General features: G+C 34.1%; 1 protein-coding gene across 1 annotated transcript; it reads left to right on the top strand.

Annotated features, from left to right (window-relative positions):
• The first annotated feature begins 5,112 nt into the window (after positions 1-5,112).
• LOC148613601 (uncharacterized) lies at positions 5,113-6,345 on the top strand. Its single transcript, XM_088586119.1, has one exon. It carries the CDS (start codon positions 5,201-5,203, stop codon positions 6,278-6,280), a length of 1,080 nt encoding a protein of 359 aa, XP_088442245.1. The 5' UTR covers positions 5,113-5,200; the 3' UTR covers positions 6,281-6,345.
• The last annotated feature ends 11,689 nt before the right edge of the window (positions 6,346-18,034 follow it).

Raw genomic sequence — 18,034 nt, 5'->3', positions numbered from 1 at the left:
CGAAAGTGCTGCTACAGTACTAACGGGTTGACTGGTAGAAAATAAGGTTTCATTTTCCCTTCAATATTAAAATATATAAAACTTTGTCTCTCAAATACTATTTTCAGCTATTTTAAGTCTACATCTAAAAATTGTCAGGCAAATTAAATATATATTATATTTGTCATGATGCTCAACTGGAGAAATCAAAGATGGCGGGATGACGCGAAGGTACTAGCGGGGGCTACAGATACAGAAAAAATATTCTTTCCCTCAAGATAATCAAAACTTGTTCGCAAATAGTATCTGTAATGAAAGAATTGTGTCTACATTAGGGAGTGTTTTCGTGCAGTGACCCACCTTATTTAATAAAACTATTTTTCGTTTGGCGTCCCCTTCAGCTTTTGAAACTTTTCTTCTGAGGTCACGTGAGATATTCATACACATGAGATGGCCGGTGACCATAACAGTTTTTCACCACGTGATCAGTCCGAGGAAACAAGTCATTAAATAGTGCGTAAATAATACACGGATTTCTAAATAAAATGGAAGATGCGAAATTTCCCTTGCATGCTGTTTGATTAATTATCAATTTCATTCTTATTTTTACTCCTTTCCATTTCACGTTTCACTCTTTTCCATTCACAATGGCATTGATCGCACATGCATGTGAGTGCTACCGCAAATTATGATATTTAGAAAGATTTTCATGTGATGCCTATGTCAATTTCAGCCACTGTCGTGGCTTCATTGACAAAAAGAAAAAAAATATTGTGTCTGCTATTTTTCTTTTTTTTTTTTGAGAGAGTACTTGTTTTTTATTGGAGGCTGTGAAGGGTCTTTTCCCATACCAAGTCGTTTGGACTGTAATGTTTTGCTGTGTCTGTTCGATGCAGATATTACCTAAATACAGATTCTACGCTCTTCCATGTTCGTTGTTTTTGTTGTTGTTTTATTTTAATAATTATTACACATGTGCAGGCGATCATGTCTATCATGTATAAAATAGCCAACCGCAAAACGCGTAAAAGTAGTCCAGCAAAGTTCAGAGGGTCAATGAATAAATTAATCCAATTTTTTGTACGCAGGTCCACATCTGCTTGTGACAATGTATGCCAATATATTCAAATTATACACAAAATTAAGAATTAATTACTATATAACGGAATTTTCATGGTGATTACTATTAATCGGACGTCGTTCATCGGCGCTTATTAATGCGATACAAATTACTTTAATTTGACCTTTATTGTAATTCCACACCTTTGGTTGTAAAACGGAAGAAATACGTTCTTACTCTCGTCATCAGTTTGAAGATGTGGGATTTTTTCCACACGTGTAAGAACCTATTATTCTTCACATAAAGTTTCAATATTTGTTTTGAAAGATGTTTTAGTGCATAGTGTTTTCAAAGATTTTATTATTCTAGCAACGCTAGAGGTTGCCTGGCAAGAAATTTTCTAACTTGGCGCCATTAGTATAGAGGAACAGAATTCCAACCTCTTAGAGTAAGATTATATATAAATCGGTTCAGAACGAATAGATAAACAAAGATACTAAATTGACATCAATGACATTGTTTTGTTTTGTTTTTTGTATTGTTTTGTTTTTTGGGTTTTTTTGTTTTTTGTTTTTTGTTTTTTGGGTTTTTTGGGGTTTTTTTTGGTTTTTTTTGGGGGGGGGTCTCGCTTGACAGTGACTGGACATAATTTTACATAGGAAAAATGACTTGAATGCATTTCCATTCCGTGATGAGATTTCGCAAAGTAAACTTTTTACCTTTTCTGACACCATTGTAGTTTCTGATAGTTCTTTAAACTACAGTGGACGATAATAAAAGATTGTATATATAGTTAAAATCCTCCCTATTATTTTCGACGAAAGATCTCTACTCTCATAAAACATTATCATTTTTAATCTCTGTGTGTTTGCTCAGTTTTGTTTGATTGTATGAATGAAATCGATTTGAAAGTGAAATCTGATTACTGACAACAATGTCTTATGGTATGTGAATTTAATGATATCAGTTAACCAAATAAGTTATGGTCATTGATAACGCTATCACAGTTGTTCTTTGCAATAAGACCCCTCGAGATTGCTGATTTCACACTCCTCGTTATTCAGTTATGAATTTTAATTCATATTCTTATTCCATGTGCCGATGACCTTGTTTTTGAAATGAGGTACTTCTCCTCCCCTTAACCTACTGAAAACTTTAAATGCAATTCTACTTTAAACTACTGTTATCGTCTTCTTCTGTTTACCCTCCACATTTCAATTGGTATTAAGTTGTTTAATGACCATTATCGATATACTCGTGCAAGGCTAAATGAGATACTTTACATTTTAACGAAATAAATGTCAACAATAGTACAAAAAATCTTCATTTAATAAATGTTCATTGACTTGAGGGAAAATTTCAACTTTTCACATTCATTGCCTTTTTTGGTAGGTAAGTTTTGTTTATTTATTTGTTTTGTTTATCTTTCTTGTCATGGACATTTCTTCGCTGTTTTTTATTGGTATTTCATGATTTTTTTTTATTTTTATTTTTTTTTTTTTCTAAATTGTTTTCGAAGTAAGACCCAAATTTATTAAAAGTCAAAATTTACACACTTTACGTATTGCGGAAGTTAGTGCTCTCCATGCTGACAATTTTTTAACTGAAATTCTTTGTAACCACGCTCTTATTACAACATTGTGTAAAAAATCTATTACTTGAAACGACATAACAAAGTCATTATTCTTAGTTAAAAACAAATAAGTAACAATCATGGTTTCCAAACTTAATTTTGTAAAATCAATAATCTTCGGACATAACAAAATGAATAAACTAAAAATAGTTGAAATATAATTATACACAATTCTTTAGTGACATGACAGATATATTTTTAGCAGGTCTTTGTAACTAAAATATAAAATACTTCTTTATAGTTTCATAAAAATGTTCATTTCTGAGGCTTCACCATCTAACACATTTGTCTCTATTTTATAAGTTGTAAATGGAATATATTGGATTAATTTCAGTTGTACTTTTGCAAGTTTAGTAATCTTTTCACATTAGTATTGTCTTCCACGTGATTCTGATTTATCAAGTATCACTACGCTACCTAATCACATGATGTGAAAATAAAATCATACGACAAGAGCGCTACTAATTACAAATCCTCAAAGCGGTATCCGTGAAGTAGTACCGTACAAAGCAGGAAGAAGCGGGGTTTTAGTACTAAAAGTGTGTGGCAAAATAGTACGTTCAGGTTTTGAAAAAATGAATATCATTATCATCAGCACGGGAGATTGGATGTAAAGCTGTAAACACGACAAAACATTGCATTTATATTGTAAATTGCCACAAGGACATAAAAAAATAAAACATGTTACATGTACCTTAGTGATTTTAACTAAGACACAACCCCCCAAAAAATGTCGAACACTGCCATTCACTTCACAATATGTTTCATGATAACCTCGGTCGTCAACAGACGTCAATTTATTGAACAAGAAGTAAACAATTCAAACTTCTGTTATCCAGGTCAATGAAAGAAATTTGGGAAACAAGTCCCTATCAAACGAAATTTATAATTTATATTAATTAACATGAATTAGTATAAAATTCTTTTCTTGTTCTTAGACTATCACTCTGCAAGTTTTACGAACTCTTTCCAATGTTTATTTCGTGATATGTTACTACATACACCATAAGTAAAAACATCATTATTCAGAAATGTAAAACGAAAACTTACTGTTAACATTTTTACATATTAGTCTTTTCCTTCCTATTAATACGGCGAAATCAGAACAATCATATTTATAGTACAAAAAGTCTGTTAATGTGATAAATTAATAATATGTACAAATGCATTTTGTTTACAGTACATGCGCATTCCTACTAAGTATTGAGAATATTGTCTGAATATGATCGTATGAGAAAAATAATGCATTGATGGAACAAAAGGTGGTACTACGCCACGCAATGGTGAAAGGGGGTGGCAAAACTCGAAAACAACATTTTGGATTTTGCTGAAAATTGAACTTAACCGGTATTTTATGGTACTAAACAATTTTTTTTAAATCATCCTTCCGTTTTCAAGTTATTATCTGGAAACCGTCCGACGCGCAACTTTTCGGAGGTATTCAATATCGAAACAGCGTCTGACGTTCGATATTCACTCTAGACGCTTGCAATTTGCGGAAAAGTAAATTATTTTACACGACTTTATCCGATTGTCAATCGACGTTTTATTTGAAAAATGTCCGAGAATTGGGAAAAGCTTGCATGCAGCGGTCAGTAAAAGACGGAACGAACGTCTGCCGTTGCGTGGAGCTATGGAGGTATTACATACACCTCGCCACTCCGTGTGACATGATATAAAAATGATTTGGAAAGTAGATACCCGTGAAATGGATATGGTCTAAAATTTGTGATAAACCGCTTTTCACACGTCCGCCGATAATATAAAAGATATAAACGTTTACACGAGAAATTCGTACCAGAATATGTGTCCAGATATATGTACAATCAAATACCACGTGTTAAACCGAGAGAAAACATACATCAACGTCAACTTTATCTAGTTCTATTTAGTACCCAACACCCCACCTGAAAGCCTTATCATGGGCAGGGAATGTAGAAAACAAACATTGCATGCTACTAGTTCTTTGTGTTATACTCAGGTTTTAGACAGGTTCAGATAATGTCTCAAAATAAATACGTATTTGAATATCCTCCAATATAGGTACAATGTCTGTGCAAGAGACATTTTCTCGTATAGTCTCAAACAGCTGACTTTGATAGTATTTAGATTTAAACGCTTGTTAAGGACTTAAAACGTTTTATTTTTAATTTGGAATCATAAAGATTACATTACGTATACGGTATGTCTGCGTTTTTCATGGTTTTTTGTTTTTTTGCTTTTTTTTGCTTTTTGTTTTTTGTTTTTTTGTTTTTTTGTTTTTTGGGTTTTTTTTTGGTTTTTTGTTTGTTTGTTTGTTTGTTTGTTTGTTTTTTGTGTTTTTTGTTTCATCATTTATTTATTCTTTTAATGAGGTATATACACATTTTGAATGGAACTGCGAGACGTATAAAATGCATTTTTATCATTACTGCTTCTCTTTACTATACAATGTAGTCATCAAAATAAATTGTTTATCTATAGTTGTATTTCGTACAAGTTTTTGTTAACTATGAAAGTTTTTTTTTGTAGATTAACCCTATGATACCATGGGAACTGAACAGACCCAGAAGAAGAAGAGAAATCCTCCGAAGTACATGGAAAAGATGCTATTTATTAACCATAAAGAGGACCAACAATTGCAGCATAAATTAGAACAACTGCATGTAAAATCTCGTGACCGTGAGATTGAAATGGACCTTGAGAAAAATAGAGTTGAAAAGGAATGGAAACAAAGCAGTAAGAAACAAATAACATTAAGCGAGCTAAATGGTGCTATAGGGAATCATAATAGGAATTCGTTTGCTCCAGAAACTGCAATGAAAGCGCGCGCAAGACGGACGTCGGCTAGAAAGGCACGTGATTTAAGTGTTAATGACTATCTGATCGAGGAGCATAGAAAACTTTCAACTGTTATTCCTGAAATTTTACGGGCTCTTACGATTCCAAAGAACCAGGAAAGGAAGCAGTTAATTCCAGAAACAACTTCATACCAGCAAAGTGATGTCATTGACCTTGATGTAAACAAAATCGTAAAAATGACACAAGCAGTCAAAGTTCTTCGGAAAAATATATCTACCAGAATGAAAGCAAATGACCATCAAACACCCTTAACACTAGCACTAAGACCAAATTCTTCAGGTACCGAATTAAACGTTTTCACAAATGGTGCGTGTGCATTGATGAAGCGTAAAATTGACAAAAAACGCAAAAAATCAACTGACAGCTATGAACTTCCACCTTCAATGCAACGGAAGCTAGCAGCACTAGAAAAGCAAATGTCTGATCCACGTAGGCAGTCAGTTATTGCTAGTATACCAGACGTTTCAAAACTGAAGAAAAGACATTCAGTTTGTGTGCCGGCCCTTCAAAGAGCACATCAAAAGGTGAATATGCTGCCACCTATTCCTTCTACCCCTGGAATGATGAGGAGTCTCACAAATTTGTCACTTGCCACAACGGTAAAGGGTACAAACGAAGGAAATTCACAAACTATTGACGAAGATGAACTAAGAGCAAGACAGAAAATAGCTCTAGAGCTGGAACGATATGACGCTGTTCGGCATAAAATTAATAGATTTCTTGATGACAAAATTAGAGAGGTAAATATGTACGTTGATGCTAGGTAATAAGAAGCTGTTAACATTTATTGTATTGTATGTTACACTTACCCTCATTAAAACTGGCAATTTTTCGTGATAATCTCTTTTAAATAGTCTTCGTGACCACTAGTTATATGATAACTTACACATTCCACTTAAAGCGCTTTACAAAGTGTAATAGGTTTTTACGTGTGTCCTTCTACTCCAGCAGTGGTATAGGTAGTCTGGCAAGCTATTCTCTGACTTGGTGCCATGGAGGAACGGAATTTCATCCTCTTACATTGTAGATGTAGTCTCCATATAGGATCTTTCACACAAGTGGAAAAAATCCTAGATCTTCAACAGAAGATGAGTGAAAAAACGTATTTCTTCTGTTTACAGCCCAAAACTGTTGAATTACAATAAAGGTCAATGAGTATTGACATAAAATATGTGTCGTATTAACCACGTGCGATTAACAGTAACCACCCCGAAAATTCCATAGTATAGTAATTAATTCTGAAGTTTTTTTTGTATAATTTAAGTATATTAACATACATTGTCGTACGAAGATGTGAACCTGCATATACTAAAGTCGGATTAATTTATTCATTGACCCTCTGAACTTTACTGGACTACTTTTACTTCGCGTATTGAGGTCAGCTGTTTTATCAATGACAGATACGGTCGCGTGCACCTATCTGTCATGGGTTGTCTGTCATAGAAAAAACAACTAAAACGCAAGACCGAGATCATATCTGCATTTAACAGATACAATCCAAACTACTTGGTTATGGGGAAAGTCTCACCACTTTCTCCAATGAAAAAAATGCCAAAAGAAGAAAACGGACAGTAAAAATGTAAATTACAAATATATTTCTTTCATGAATTTACTATCAGTAATATACAGAAAAAGCGCCTACATAGCATGCAAAGCCTGTTAACAAGGAAAACGAAACAAAAAACAAAAAAAAAACATTAGATAAGTTATTCTTCGCGGTATCATTGCATAACCTAGATTAGGACAAAATTTGTTTCGGTTGTGTCCTTCTAGTGTTGGTGAGTGTGTTTTCAAATTCCTTTGGTCTAACAGATATCACGTATCATTTGATAAATTCGTAAATTTCAGAGTAATCGGATAATGCAGATCAAAAAACAAAAAGGATTGTCGTTTTATTAAAATATAGCATATATAGACCGAAAAAGATACTTCAAGAATCACCTCTACTTGACAGTATCAGAATTTTATATGGACTGGTACTTAAGTGTCAGTCTTTGTAAGAATCAGACAGTGAGTGAAACATGGTACTAGTATGAAAAAATCATTATTTTGATAGTGTTTTTTTTTATTATTTTCCATATCACGATGGTGCATTGAGGTATAATTTCATTGAAATGCACTGGAAATGAAGAGTTCTCTGGTATGGTAAACAATATGTGTTAAAACATCTGGTATGATAAACGCTCTTCGTAATAATAACCCTAGAAAAGTTCTCCGGTAAAGTAATCGCGCTTCGTAATCATCAACCTGACAAGTTCTACGGTATAATAATCGCGCTTCGTAATCATCAACCTGACAAGTTCTACGGTATAATAATCGCGCTTCGTAATCATCAACCTGACAAGTTCTACGGTATAATAAACGGGCTTCGTAATAATCAACTAGACAAGTTCTTCAAGTTTTTCCAGTATAGGAGTAAACGATCTACGGTAGAGTAAAGATTAGAAACCGCCAATTCCACTCCCCATAGGCTTCAATTTTAAATGGTCTCCCTGGACTACACCTTAACTTTAACCTAATGAATACCATACATGTATATAAAAATGATTTTATATGGTGGTATGTCACCCAAGAGCAATAAAACGTTGAAATCACCATAGACAAGTGTCCGGAAAAGAATACTCTCTCTGTTAAAGCGAACCTAAACAAGTTATCCTGTATAGCAAATGCTCTCCGTTGAAACATCTACCAGACAAATTTCTCTCACTAAAAGTTCTCCGGTATAGCAAACTACTAGTTTCTCTGTAAAAGCAAATCTAAAAAAGTTTTCCGATATAGTAAATGGTCTCCCTCAAAAATAGAGAAAAAAACAACCAAGAGAAGTTCATCGGTAATGTAAACGGTCTCGGGGATATGAATAAACACGTTGGAAATTATAATCTGGGAAGTCTAGGAACGAAAACTGAGAAAGCACAGACAGAACCAACCAAAAAAGAAACAGATATTACTTTATGATTAAATGACCGAACTGGAAGCATTGTGCATGCACACCGTAGTTGTTTACCAACATTTTCACAAAACAACAGCAAAGTTGCTCATGTCAAAAAAATGTGTAAAATAAAGCAAAAAAACTAAAAGGAGAAAGAAAATCTGTCGATTTAATAACACGTTAAGCAGTATTAATCGTTTATCTTCCTTGTCTGATTGTATTAGCTATTTTCAACTCTCAAAATGGAGCGGCGCGACGAAAAACGTGTGGAATTACAACCGAAAGATCAACACCTTGATAAAAAATATAATATTTATGGATATTAAGTAGCTAGAAAACGTGGTTATGCTATATCTAGAAACAATGATTAATTGCGTCACATGTAAAGGAATGGTTTGGATCAATCTCTTGTTTTAAACGTCTGCCTCATTCTGTATTGAACCCTGCGTCATGCCTTGTGAACTTTTCACATCCTGTACAATAGAACCTGAACTCTAGCGTAGTGATATGTTGTAAATCAGGAAGCGGTTATAGGGCTGCGGAGGAGATTGGGCTTGAACTTTTTGTTCATTGGCATATTATCCTAGAAACATGTACCGTTCGTTCCCTTCTCTGTTTACTTGAAAATGATTATGTCCCATGTCTCTGAAAAAAATATTTGAGGTTTTTTTCGCAAAAATAGTGTATTATTTTTAATTTATTATCATTTTTTTTGTTTTTGTTTCGTTTTTTTTTTTTGTTTCTTGTTTTTTTTTTTGTCTTTTGAACTTTATTTAAATGACATTACCATTTGTACATGTAGATCGACGAACATAAATTTCTTTGTGTTGTACATGTACTCTTTGTAAGCTTACTAAAGCTTTTGAACCTAAAAAAATATTGATTGAAACCAAAACAACAAATCTGCTTTTTTCTGAGATTTGAGAAATGAGGGAAGTCAAGAACAAAAACTGAGATAATACAGACAGAACCAACCAAAAACGAAGCAGATATTTCTTTATGTTTAAATGACCGAACTGGAAGCATAGAGCATGTGCACCGATATGGTTTACCTACATTGGCACAAAACAACTGCTAAGTTGCTCATAATGAAAAGTGTAAAATGAAGCAAAAACTAAAAAGAGAAAGCAAAATCTGTCGATTTTCTAAAACGTTATTCAGCATAATTCATCTTTTAGCCTACTTGCCTGACTATATTAGCTATTTTAACTCACTAATTGGAGCGACGCGAGGAAAACCTTGCTAAAAAATATAATATTGAGAAAAACATGGTTATACTATATCTGGAAACAATAATTAATTGCGTCACATGTAAAGGAATGGTTTGGATCAGTCTCCTGCTTTAAACGTCTGCCGCATTCTGTATTGAATGCGCCATGCCATGTGATTTTTTTTCACATCCTGTACAATACAGCCTAAACTCTAGCGTAGTGATAGGAATAAATCAGGAAGCGGTTATAGGGCTGCGGAGGAGATTGGAGTGGGATATCGTATCCATTGGCTTAATGTCCTAGAAACATGTACCGTTTCCCTTTTCTGTTGAAAATATGGTGCGGTTTTTTTGTTCCAACCAAGAAAAATAAACATACCGGGTTTTGCAGCAGTATTACAGAAGCTTTAAATAGGTACATGTACGGGTCAAACTGAAGCAGAGCTTTTCATAGAATTTTATTCCTGGTGCCTTCGGAATTCTGATTGGTTGATTAAAAATTGAAAAAAAATATGAATTCCTTTTTTAAACTTTGTTGTTTACAGTACTACTTTTCTTAACTCAACGTCACAATGAAAATAAATTCATCGGAAAAAGGATTTCTAGGATTGCTGGATTTTCTCGTCAGGTAGGTCATTACACACACAGCATCTATCATCGTCTACATTACTCCTACAATGTAAAAGGTTGGAATTCCTTTCCTCTATACCCCGACCTCTTACTTCTGAGCGCCATATTGCATACCGTTCGTTCCGACGTTCTTTGAAATCGGCTGAATTATAGTAAAATATTTACCATTTTATAAAGTTTCTTTACCCTTACACGGAAGATGATTAAACTGAAGAAAAGCAAATGACTTACGTGATGAGAAAATTAAGCAATCCTGGAATTCTTTGTAAAAGCAGTTTAAATTAACTTCACATTTGGTTTTCACAATTTGAATGGGTACATCCGGTTGATAAAATCATGGATTTTAATTTGCGAAATGAAAGTATTAAGTATTAACATACGAATTGCCGTAAAAAACTTTAAGTTCGTTTTGTCAAAAAGTTTTATTGTATTCCGTAAAATTATTGACCTAATTCAAAATGGTTGGTTACTGATCCCTCCTTTGATAACTTTCTTCATTACAAATGATCTCTAGGTATTTAACAAAAATTTAGGATTTTAGCACTTGATTTCCGGCGGGATAAAACTTCTTTTATGTAAATAAAAGATTTAAAATATTTTGAAACACATGTATGATTATGTTTTTCACATTTGCGGTGACTTTCAATATGTCAGATGCTAGAGGTTAGGATGGCACTAGTCAGAAAATAGCTTGCCAGACAACCTCCTGCACTACTGGAATGCTTCTACATGATCTTAGAATTAATTAGTGCCTGTTTCTATTGACGTTGCGTACGTTGTTGGTGTCATTTTCGATTGAACCGGAGCTGGTTACGAAAACCGAATTATTGCTATTAGAATGTGGAGTTATCAAAGGCAATATAGATATTAAAATGTTCGAAAATGGTTGCTATTTTAGGATTACAATCATAAATCTTTGAAAAATCCGTTAATCGTGGAGGGAAAGTATTATTCGATCACAAGAACGTCCATTTTCATATGTGGACGTGTAACATTAAGAAATGCTTGCTTCCCATTTCACCAATATATCTAAGTTGTTTCTTGGTGTATTTTGATAAAAACCAACTCTTTTGGAAAGAGCAGTTTGTGCTGCAGACGATGTTATATTTTTCATGACGTAATGATAAGATCAAGGCGTATTACAATATCACAAATGTCTCCCTTTTAATGTAGACATTGTAAAAATGAAAAGAAACCAATTTGAAGACAAAATTTTAGACGTTTTTTTAAAGTTTTGCGGACAGCTTTTTTAATGAGGACTTTTATTAATTATATTGACATTTTATTACATACCCCAATGAAATTATATATAAAATGTTCAATCATTCTTTCAATTATGTCACAAATCTTAATTTTTAAACGTTGGCCATTGGTTATTGTCTTGCTTACGGTTGTAAAATATAACAACGAATAGTATTTTTACCAAAGTTTATTCACGCTTAAAGGACTGTATGAGTATTCAGAATATCATGTTTATTTTAAAAAATAATGAGTTTTATTGTCTAATAGTAGATAAATACGCACGTATGTTGTGATGTCACGTTGTCTTTTTCCCGACGTTTTCTCGCGTTGCGTGCTACCCAGTCTTTATCAAAAGCTTTTTCCGTTAGCTTTGGGTGAACTAATAACTATGAAATTTTGAATTTTACATGTATAAATGCTGCATATAGTATATTCTAAGAATAATGGTACTTGGTTGGGCATGTATCTAAGCGCAGCATTTTGTCTGTGTCTAACCAAAATGTCACAACATCTAAAATTTGTATATTTTATTTATTCATGCGTACACCATGCGAGACTCGAACGAACTGTTCAAAAAGGCAAATGGTGTTGATTCGATTTCTTCATATACTTAAAAATGTATTCATCCTCCTCTATGGTTTTATCATTTCATTTTTTCTTTGGCTTAACAAATGGGTTATATATATATATGTAAAACCGTGTCTAACAAAAATGTCACAAAGCGCATTTTTGACGTTTCTAAAGTAAAGATCTGTTTTTCGACGTAAAAACTCGTTTAACGTCAATTTTAAAAACAATAGAAAGTATTAAACATAGTTAAACAAGTATCTACATGGGTTTTAATAAAATACGTATTTTGACCCTTTTCGGTCCCCTTTTCTAAAGGGCAGGGGCAACAAAGTCCAAATTAAATAGGAATCTTCTTGTTGGTAAAATCATATCAACAATTCAGAACAATTCGTCAACCACAACTGAAGTTATGGCACGGAAACGAATTGTCCCCAGACCAAGGCGACGACGCGGACGACGACTACGCCATAGCATTATACGATTGCAAGTTTTTTTCGTCGTATAATAGAAACGGAGATTTCGATCTCAAATTTTCTCAAAGAAGGGAGCTTTGCAAAGGTTTTGTTTTCTCGAAATGTTTAGCAATGTTTTATGTTGAACAACAGACCTTATACAATTCCGAAACGAGTACATGTATACGGAAATATCAACATACATATACATTACAGATTAAAACCAAATAGGAAAGATTCACTGTATACGCTTTCACAATATGATTTCTGGAGGGGGGTGTGCTACTGACTTTTTTTGCTTGTAGGTTTGTTGGCTTTCTGTTTTAGTGAGGGTGTTTTACTTTTTTTAGGGCGTCATGAAATTTGTTTTTATAATTCCTAACATTTTTTTCAATTTCCTTCAAATTATTTTTAAATGGTTGATGCCAAACTATCCACCATATCAGGATGTAATCTGATCATTTCAATTGACGAAAACGTACGAAAAATTAATATCGAATTAAATAATAAAACATGTGTTATTTATGTAAAAAATTAAATAAGCACACTTCTTTTACATGTAACAATTATAGCACGATGTACGTTGCAGTACAAAAAAGACGTCAAATTTGGCAGATTTCGACGTTACCAAAAATGACACCAACACCGTACGCTACGTCATTTTGTACAAGTGTTGTGCAGTCAACAACATAAACTGTCTTATTTACGATAAAATTGGTTGGAATAAACTGGAATCAGTCTCAGATGTTTTCATAAACTCCATTGTATGTAACACACATTAATATGATACAAGGGTGGACTCAGAAATTTATAAACAGGGAGGGGTCCATCAAAATGGGGGGGGGGTTCCACCCCCAGGAACCCTCCATCTGGATAGGTTACTGATGATACACATGTATAGTACATTAGAGATGAATGTTTTTTGGGGGTTTTTTTTTTTGTCCGAAAAGGTTTCAGCTAAATACAGTTTCACTGTATTTATGTCGTAATTTAGTTTCGTCTTAACAGAATTCTGTATCAGTTTACAATGAAAATCAATGCTCTTAGAACACTTCATTTTCTGCACTTTATCCAATTTATTGACATGGATTATGTTGCAAATGTCATTTATATTTATAAGAAGTACATGATTGGTGTCAAAGGGTTTCATAGTACTCTTGTGCTATTCTCTGGTAGTTTGCTCACACCGAAAAGGTCATTGATCATATCCCCTGCCGAGTCACACCTCTCTGCCATGCATGCAGTATTTGCAGAAATAGTGGCAAATGGTAAGTCCGAAGTTATAATAATGTATCCGAGTTGAGTGGCATGCCTGCCTGCGGGTTATTGATTCATTGAGCTATCGCAATTAAGATCAGGCTCAGCGTGTTGGTCTAGTATAGACTGTATAATGCAGGGTATGTTCGATTGGTCATTTGCTCTCCGTAATCCATAATCAATCAATCAATCAATCAATTATTTTTTTTCTCTTTTTCTTTCTTTTTGTAGTGGTTCGATCTGACTAAGATTTGAGAAGTCTAGTGCATTCTTAACGAGATCGGTTTAAAGCGTGATCTTCTTGTCACTTTAATATGACTCCGTCCAAAAATCATGCAGATAATGATGCATCACTAATCGGTTTTTAGTTAAAACTTTAACACTTGTATGAATATTTATAGCCAGTAAAACCAGTGACCTTTGAAATTGTCTTTGAAATTCGGAATCTATTAACTAAGACTTTTGAAGAGTTTCAGACAATTAAAACACTTTCGCACAAAACATGTAAAACAGACGGAACAATGATTGATGTAACATTAAAACTATGTTACATATACAGAAATAGGGAAGAAAAGGCTACAAACTATATGATTTGTGATCTTCAATGTCTGTAATTATTATATAGATTTTCTCAATATTTTAAAGTCTTTTTTCACGTGTTTTAAATTTTGTGATCGGCGGAATGATATTGCAAATTATCAGTGTTTGGGCGGGAGAGCGATTTCTTTAGAAAACTATTGACCAAACTTTACGACAAACGTGATGACTTTTCATTCAGAATTGTCAGCTTTCCTTTCATCTGTGGCAACATCCCTTCAGCACCTGCGTATGGAGTGTTCATATCACAACTCACACGTTATGCCAGAGCTTGCCAAAACTACGCATACTTTTTGTATCGCGCTAGAACTCTAACAAATAAGCATCTGGAACAGGGTTATGTTGCTACAAGATTGAAGTCATCACAACATAAGTTTTATGGTCGTCATCGTGAACTCGTGGATCGTTATGGTGTATACATCTACACCATGAAAACTGATTCATTCAACGGGTCATAGTTTTCCTTTTCTCGTTTGTCTATCCTGGACTTGACTTTGTATGAGCAACTCGGCGGGTGTTTCTAGAAAAGCAGAGGACGCTTACCCTACCGGTGTACCTGGTCCATGCTCCCACTTTTTAGTGGAATCCGAGTTGCTCATATACTTTTGTTAATATGTATGTATTATTTTAGTTACTTTATGTTCTTTGTTGTGTATGTCTGTTTTCCATGTCTGGTCTTTGTCCCTGGATTACAATTCTTTTGATTACCGCTATAACCTTGGTTTCCTTGATTACTCTTTTTTACTTGTGAGTAATTGAATTTGGCCAATATTATACCTGAAGACGTCTTAAACAGGTGTTTATGAGCAGAGTTGGGTAACTATGTTTTATTACCATTGCACTGAATCCTAGTAACCAAACCATAAATTTCATTTTTCGATAAAATGTTACATAACATTTTCTAAAACATATAAACTATAACATCAGCACTAAAAGGTTGAATATTAAAACCAGGGTCTGATTGCTAAACCAAAGTCTTCGTTTTAAAGAGAATAACACAGCGATGAGTTCAAATATACTGTACATAAACCAAATTTCTGTGATACTGAATGACTAAATTTTTGACGAAATGGGATTCTTGGAAGAGGATTTAAAGTTGATCGACTAGTCCAAAAATAATTAATTTCGTGTTTCAAGTTTCCCGACCCTACCTCCGTCTCCGACGCCGACCCTAAACATTTTATTACCGATTGACAAAAAATCCTGATTTCTCCAATCGTTGTGCGACCTCTTGGAAAGAAATAATAATAAAAAGAAAATAGAATGTTTAACCTACCTACCCTATCAAATTATTGGGGTTAAAAAAGGGAAACACATAATTTATTCACTTTAGCCTACTAGGAGATCTGGTTTGGAGAGTCTAGGAAAAAGGAAAGGTCCGGAAAAATATTCCAACCCTCACCAGGGGACACTTATGTAAAAAAATGAATGCAAAAGTAAGTTTATTTTACATGCAATTTGCTAATAAGGCCTATATTGGTCCATTTTAGTTCGAGAGAAAAATTATACAAGCTGCAACTGCAAGTTACCAAGTCATGCCAACGGAGAAAAGCATTTTTTTTTTTTTTGAAAGTGTCATTTTGGCTGCATGTCTTTTACACATAAATTGTGCCCGAATTAGAAAATTTTTGCAACATAAATAATTCGTATCAACTTTTCTGTAAAAACGTTCATTCCATTTATATTCCCTGGAAAGTCCAAAGTTTGTGCACACACACATGTAGGAAGAAAGATACAGTTAGATTTTTACACACTACATGTACAATCAACAAACACAATAAAAATGTATCAAAAATATTTACATGTAGTTAAGTTCGCGCAAAATAAATCAACATTTTTTGCATATTATCCAAGAGTTGTGTACCTGCTTTTTAGTAAGTGCAGTCCGTCGTTAATAAATCTCATTTCTAAGGCTGATAGATTGATTGTTGGTGTTAAACGCCCGAGCAGCATATTTCAGCTATATCCATGCAATGAATATGCAATGGATGATAAAAAGAAAATAAAATGATAATGAAATGAAAAATGGGATTGGACAAAAGGATAATGGGGTCGACAAATTTTGATTGACATTGGAAATAGGGAGAGGTGAGTAGGGTCAGGCAATTTAGCCAAAAGGTTCCTACTCCGATAGAAGACCGCAGCAGGGTTCTTTAACGTGCGAGGAACGTGTCATCTTTCCCAACACTTTGCACCAGTATGGTTTGCGGTTAGGTTTTCCGTATTATGGTCTGACAACTCCGGCATTTAACATCCTAGGGGTACCCAATTCCACCACCTGAGGCAGACAACTCAGTTGCTCTGTGGGCATAACGCACTAGCCCCGGCCAGGATTCCGAGCACTTTTTAGTTGCCTTTTACAACAAGGCATATTACCAGTGCATCTACATTTACATACAGTTTAGTTTATATAATATTTCATGAAAAGAAAGGTATGATCAACAATGTTGTTTGGATCATCAATATTTCTAATGCCAAAATTTTAGTCTTATCTATAATTCGGAGGATTTCATAACCACATTTTTGTAACAGGCTTAGCTAGATATTGTTACTAAGTCTGCATTCACAAAATAAGTAGAAACTACTCTATTTAGTTTCATTACAGAAAGTACACATTTTAGTCCTACAAATTTTGCATGTATTTTTTCACTTTTAATTAACTTTTATGTTGCTGGAGTATATGGGGCATGCTATTTTGCTGTACATGTGTAATGTTGTTTTGGGGCCAGCTGCAGACTGCCCTATGGTGTGGGGATTTCCTTGTAGTTTAAGATCAATGGATGACCTTGAGCTGACATTTTTCATCCTGGTGGTGTTGTTGTCTCTGACATATTCACCATATCTATTCTCGTTATTTTATAGCATTAAGAGATACAATATATTTAATTACAAAAGGTTTAAAAGGAACACAAGGGAACCGGGATCAGGGACGGATCCAGACACTTTCAAAAAGGGGATGCCAGTCGGGGTTTCTCAGAAAAAGGGGGATGATAGAACATTATTTACCATTATCGTCAATTTTACACATGAAAATGACAAATTTTCCAATAAAAAGGATGGGTACCAACCCCCTGCATCTCTCAGATCCGCCACTGCATGATTCGAAAGATAATAAAAAACAACGACAACTAAACAAGGAAAATATATTCACACACAACGAAGAAAATGAAACAACCAACATAGAAATAAACGTAATCTGGAGTCCACCAAAAACTGGGAGCATTGACCAGGTGCACCGGTAGTTGTAAACGTTCATCTGCTTTTTTTAGAAACATCCATCGAAATTGCTCCTGAAATTCATGTCCGGGGAAGACGAAAGATTTAAGGAAAACTATGACATGGTGAACAAATCTGGTTTCAAGGTGCAGATGGATACAACATAACGATCCACGAGTTCATGACATGATAACGACCATAAAACTTTTGTAGTGATGACTAATATTGTAGCAACACCATTTTAAAGAAGCTTAACTGTACGAAGACTAGCGCAGAACAAAAATCCGCGAAGTTTCGACAAACTCTAACAGCGTATGAACTCCATACGCGGGTGCTGAAGGTAATTAGAAATAAATCCAGGATATAAATTGATTCCAATCGAAGGGTTGCTGTCTTGCATGATAAGGAAAAAGTCACA

The sequence above is a fragment of the Perna viridis genome, chromosome 6, assembly GCF_037379345.1.
Source record: "Perna viridis isolate PV_CMFRI_1.1 ecotype Kerala chromosome 6, ASM3737934v1, whole genome shotgun sequence".
In the NCBI taxonomy this organism is placed as follows: Eukaryota; Metazoa; Mollusca; class Bivalvia; order Mytilida; family Mytilidae; genus Perna; species Perna viridis.
Note: the sequence above shows the minus strand (reverse complement) of the source record. Positions and strands in the feature narration are given on the sequence as shown.

Excerpts from the sequence above, each read along its gene's own strand:
- LOC148613601 (XM_088586119.1), top strand. The coding sequence starts at position 5,201 with ATGGGAACTGAACAGACCCAGAAGAAGAAGAGAAATCCTCCGAAGTAC.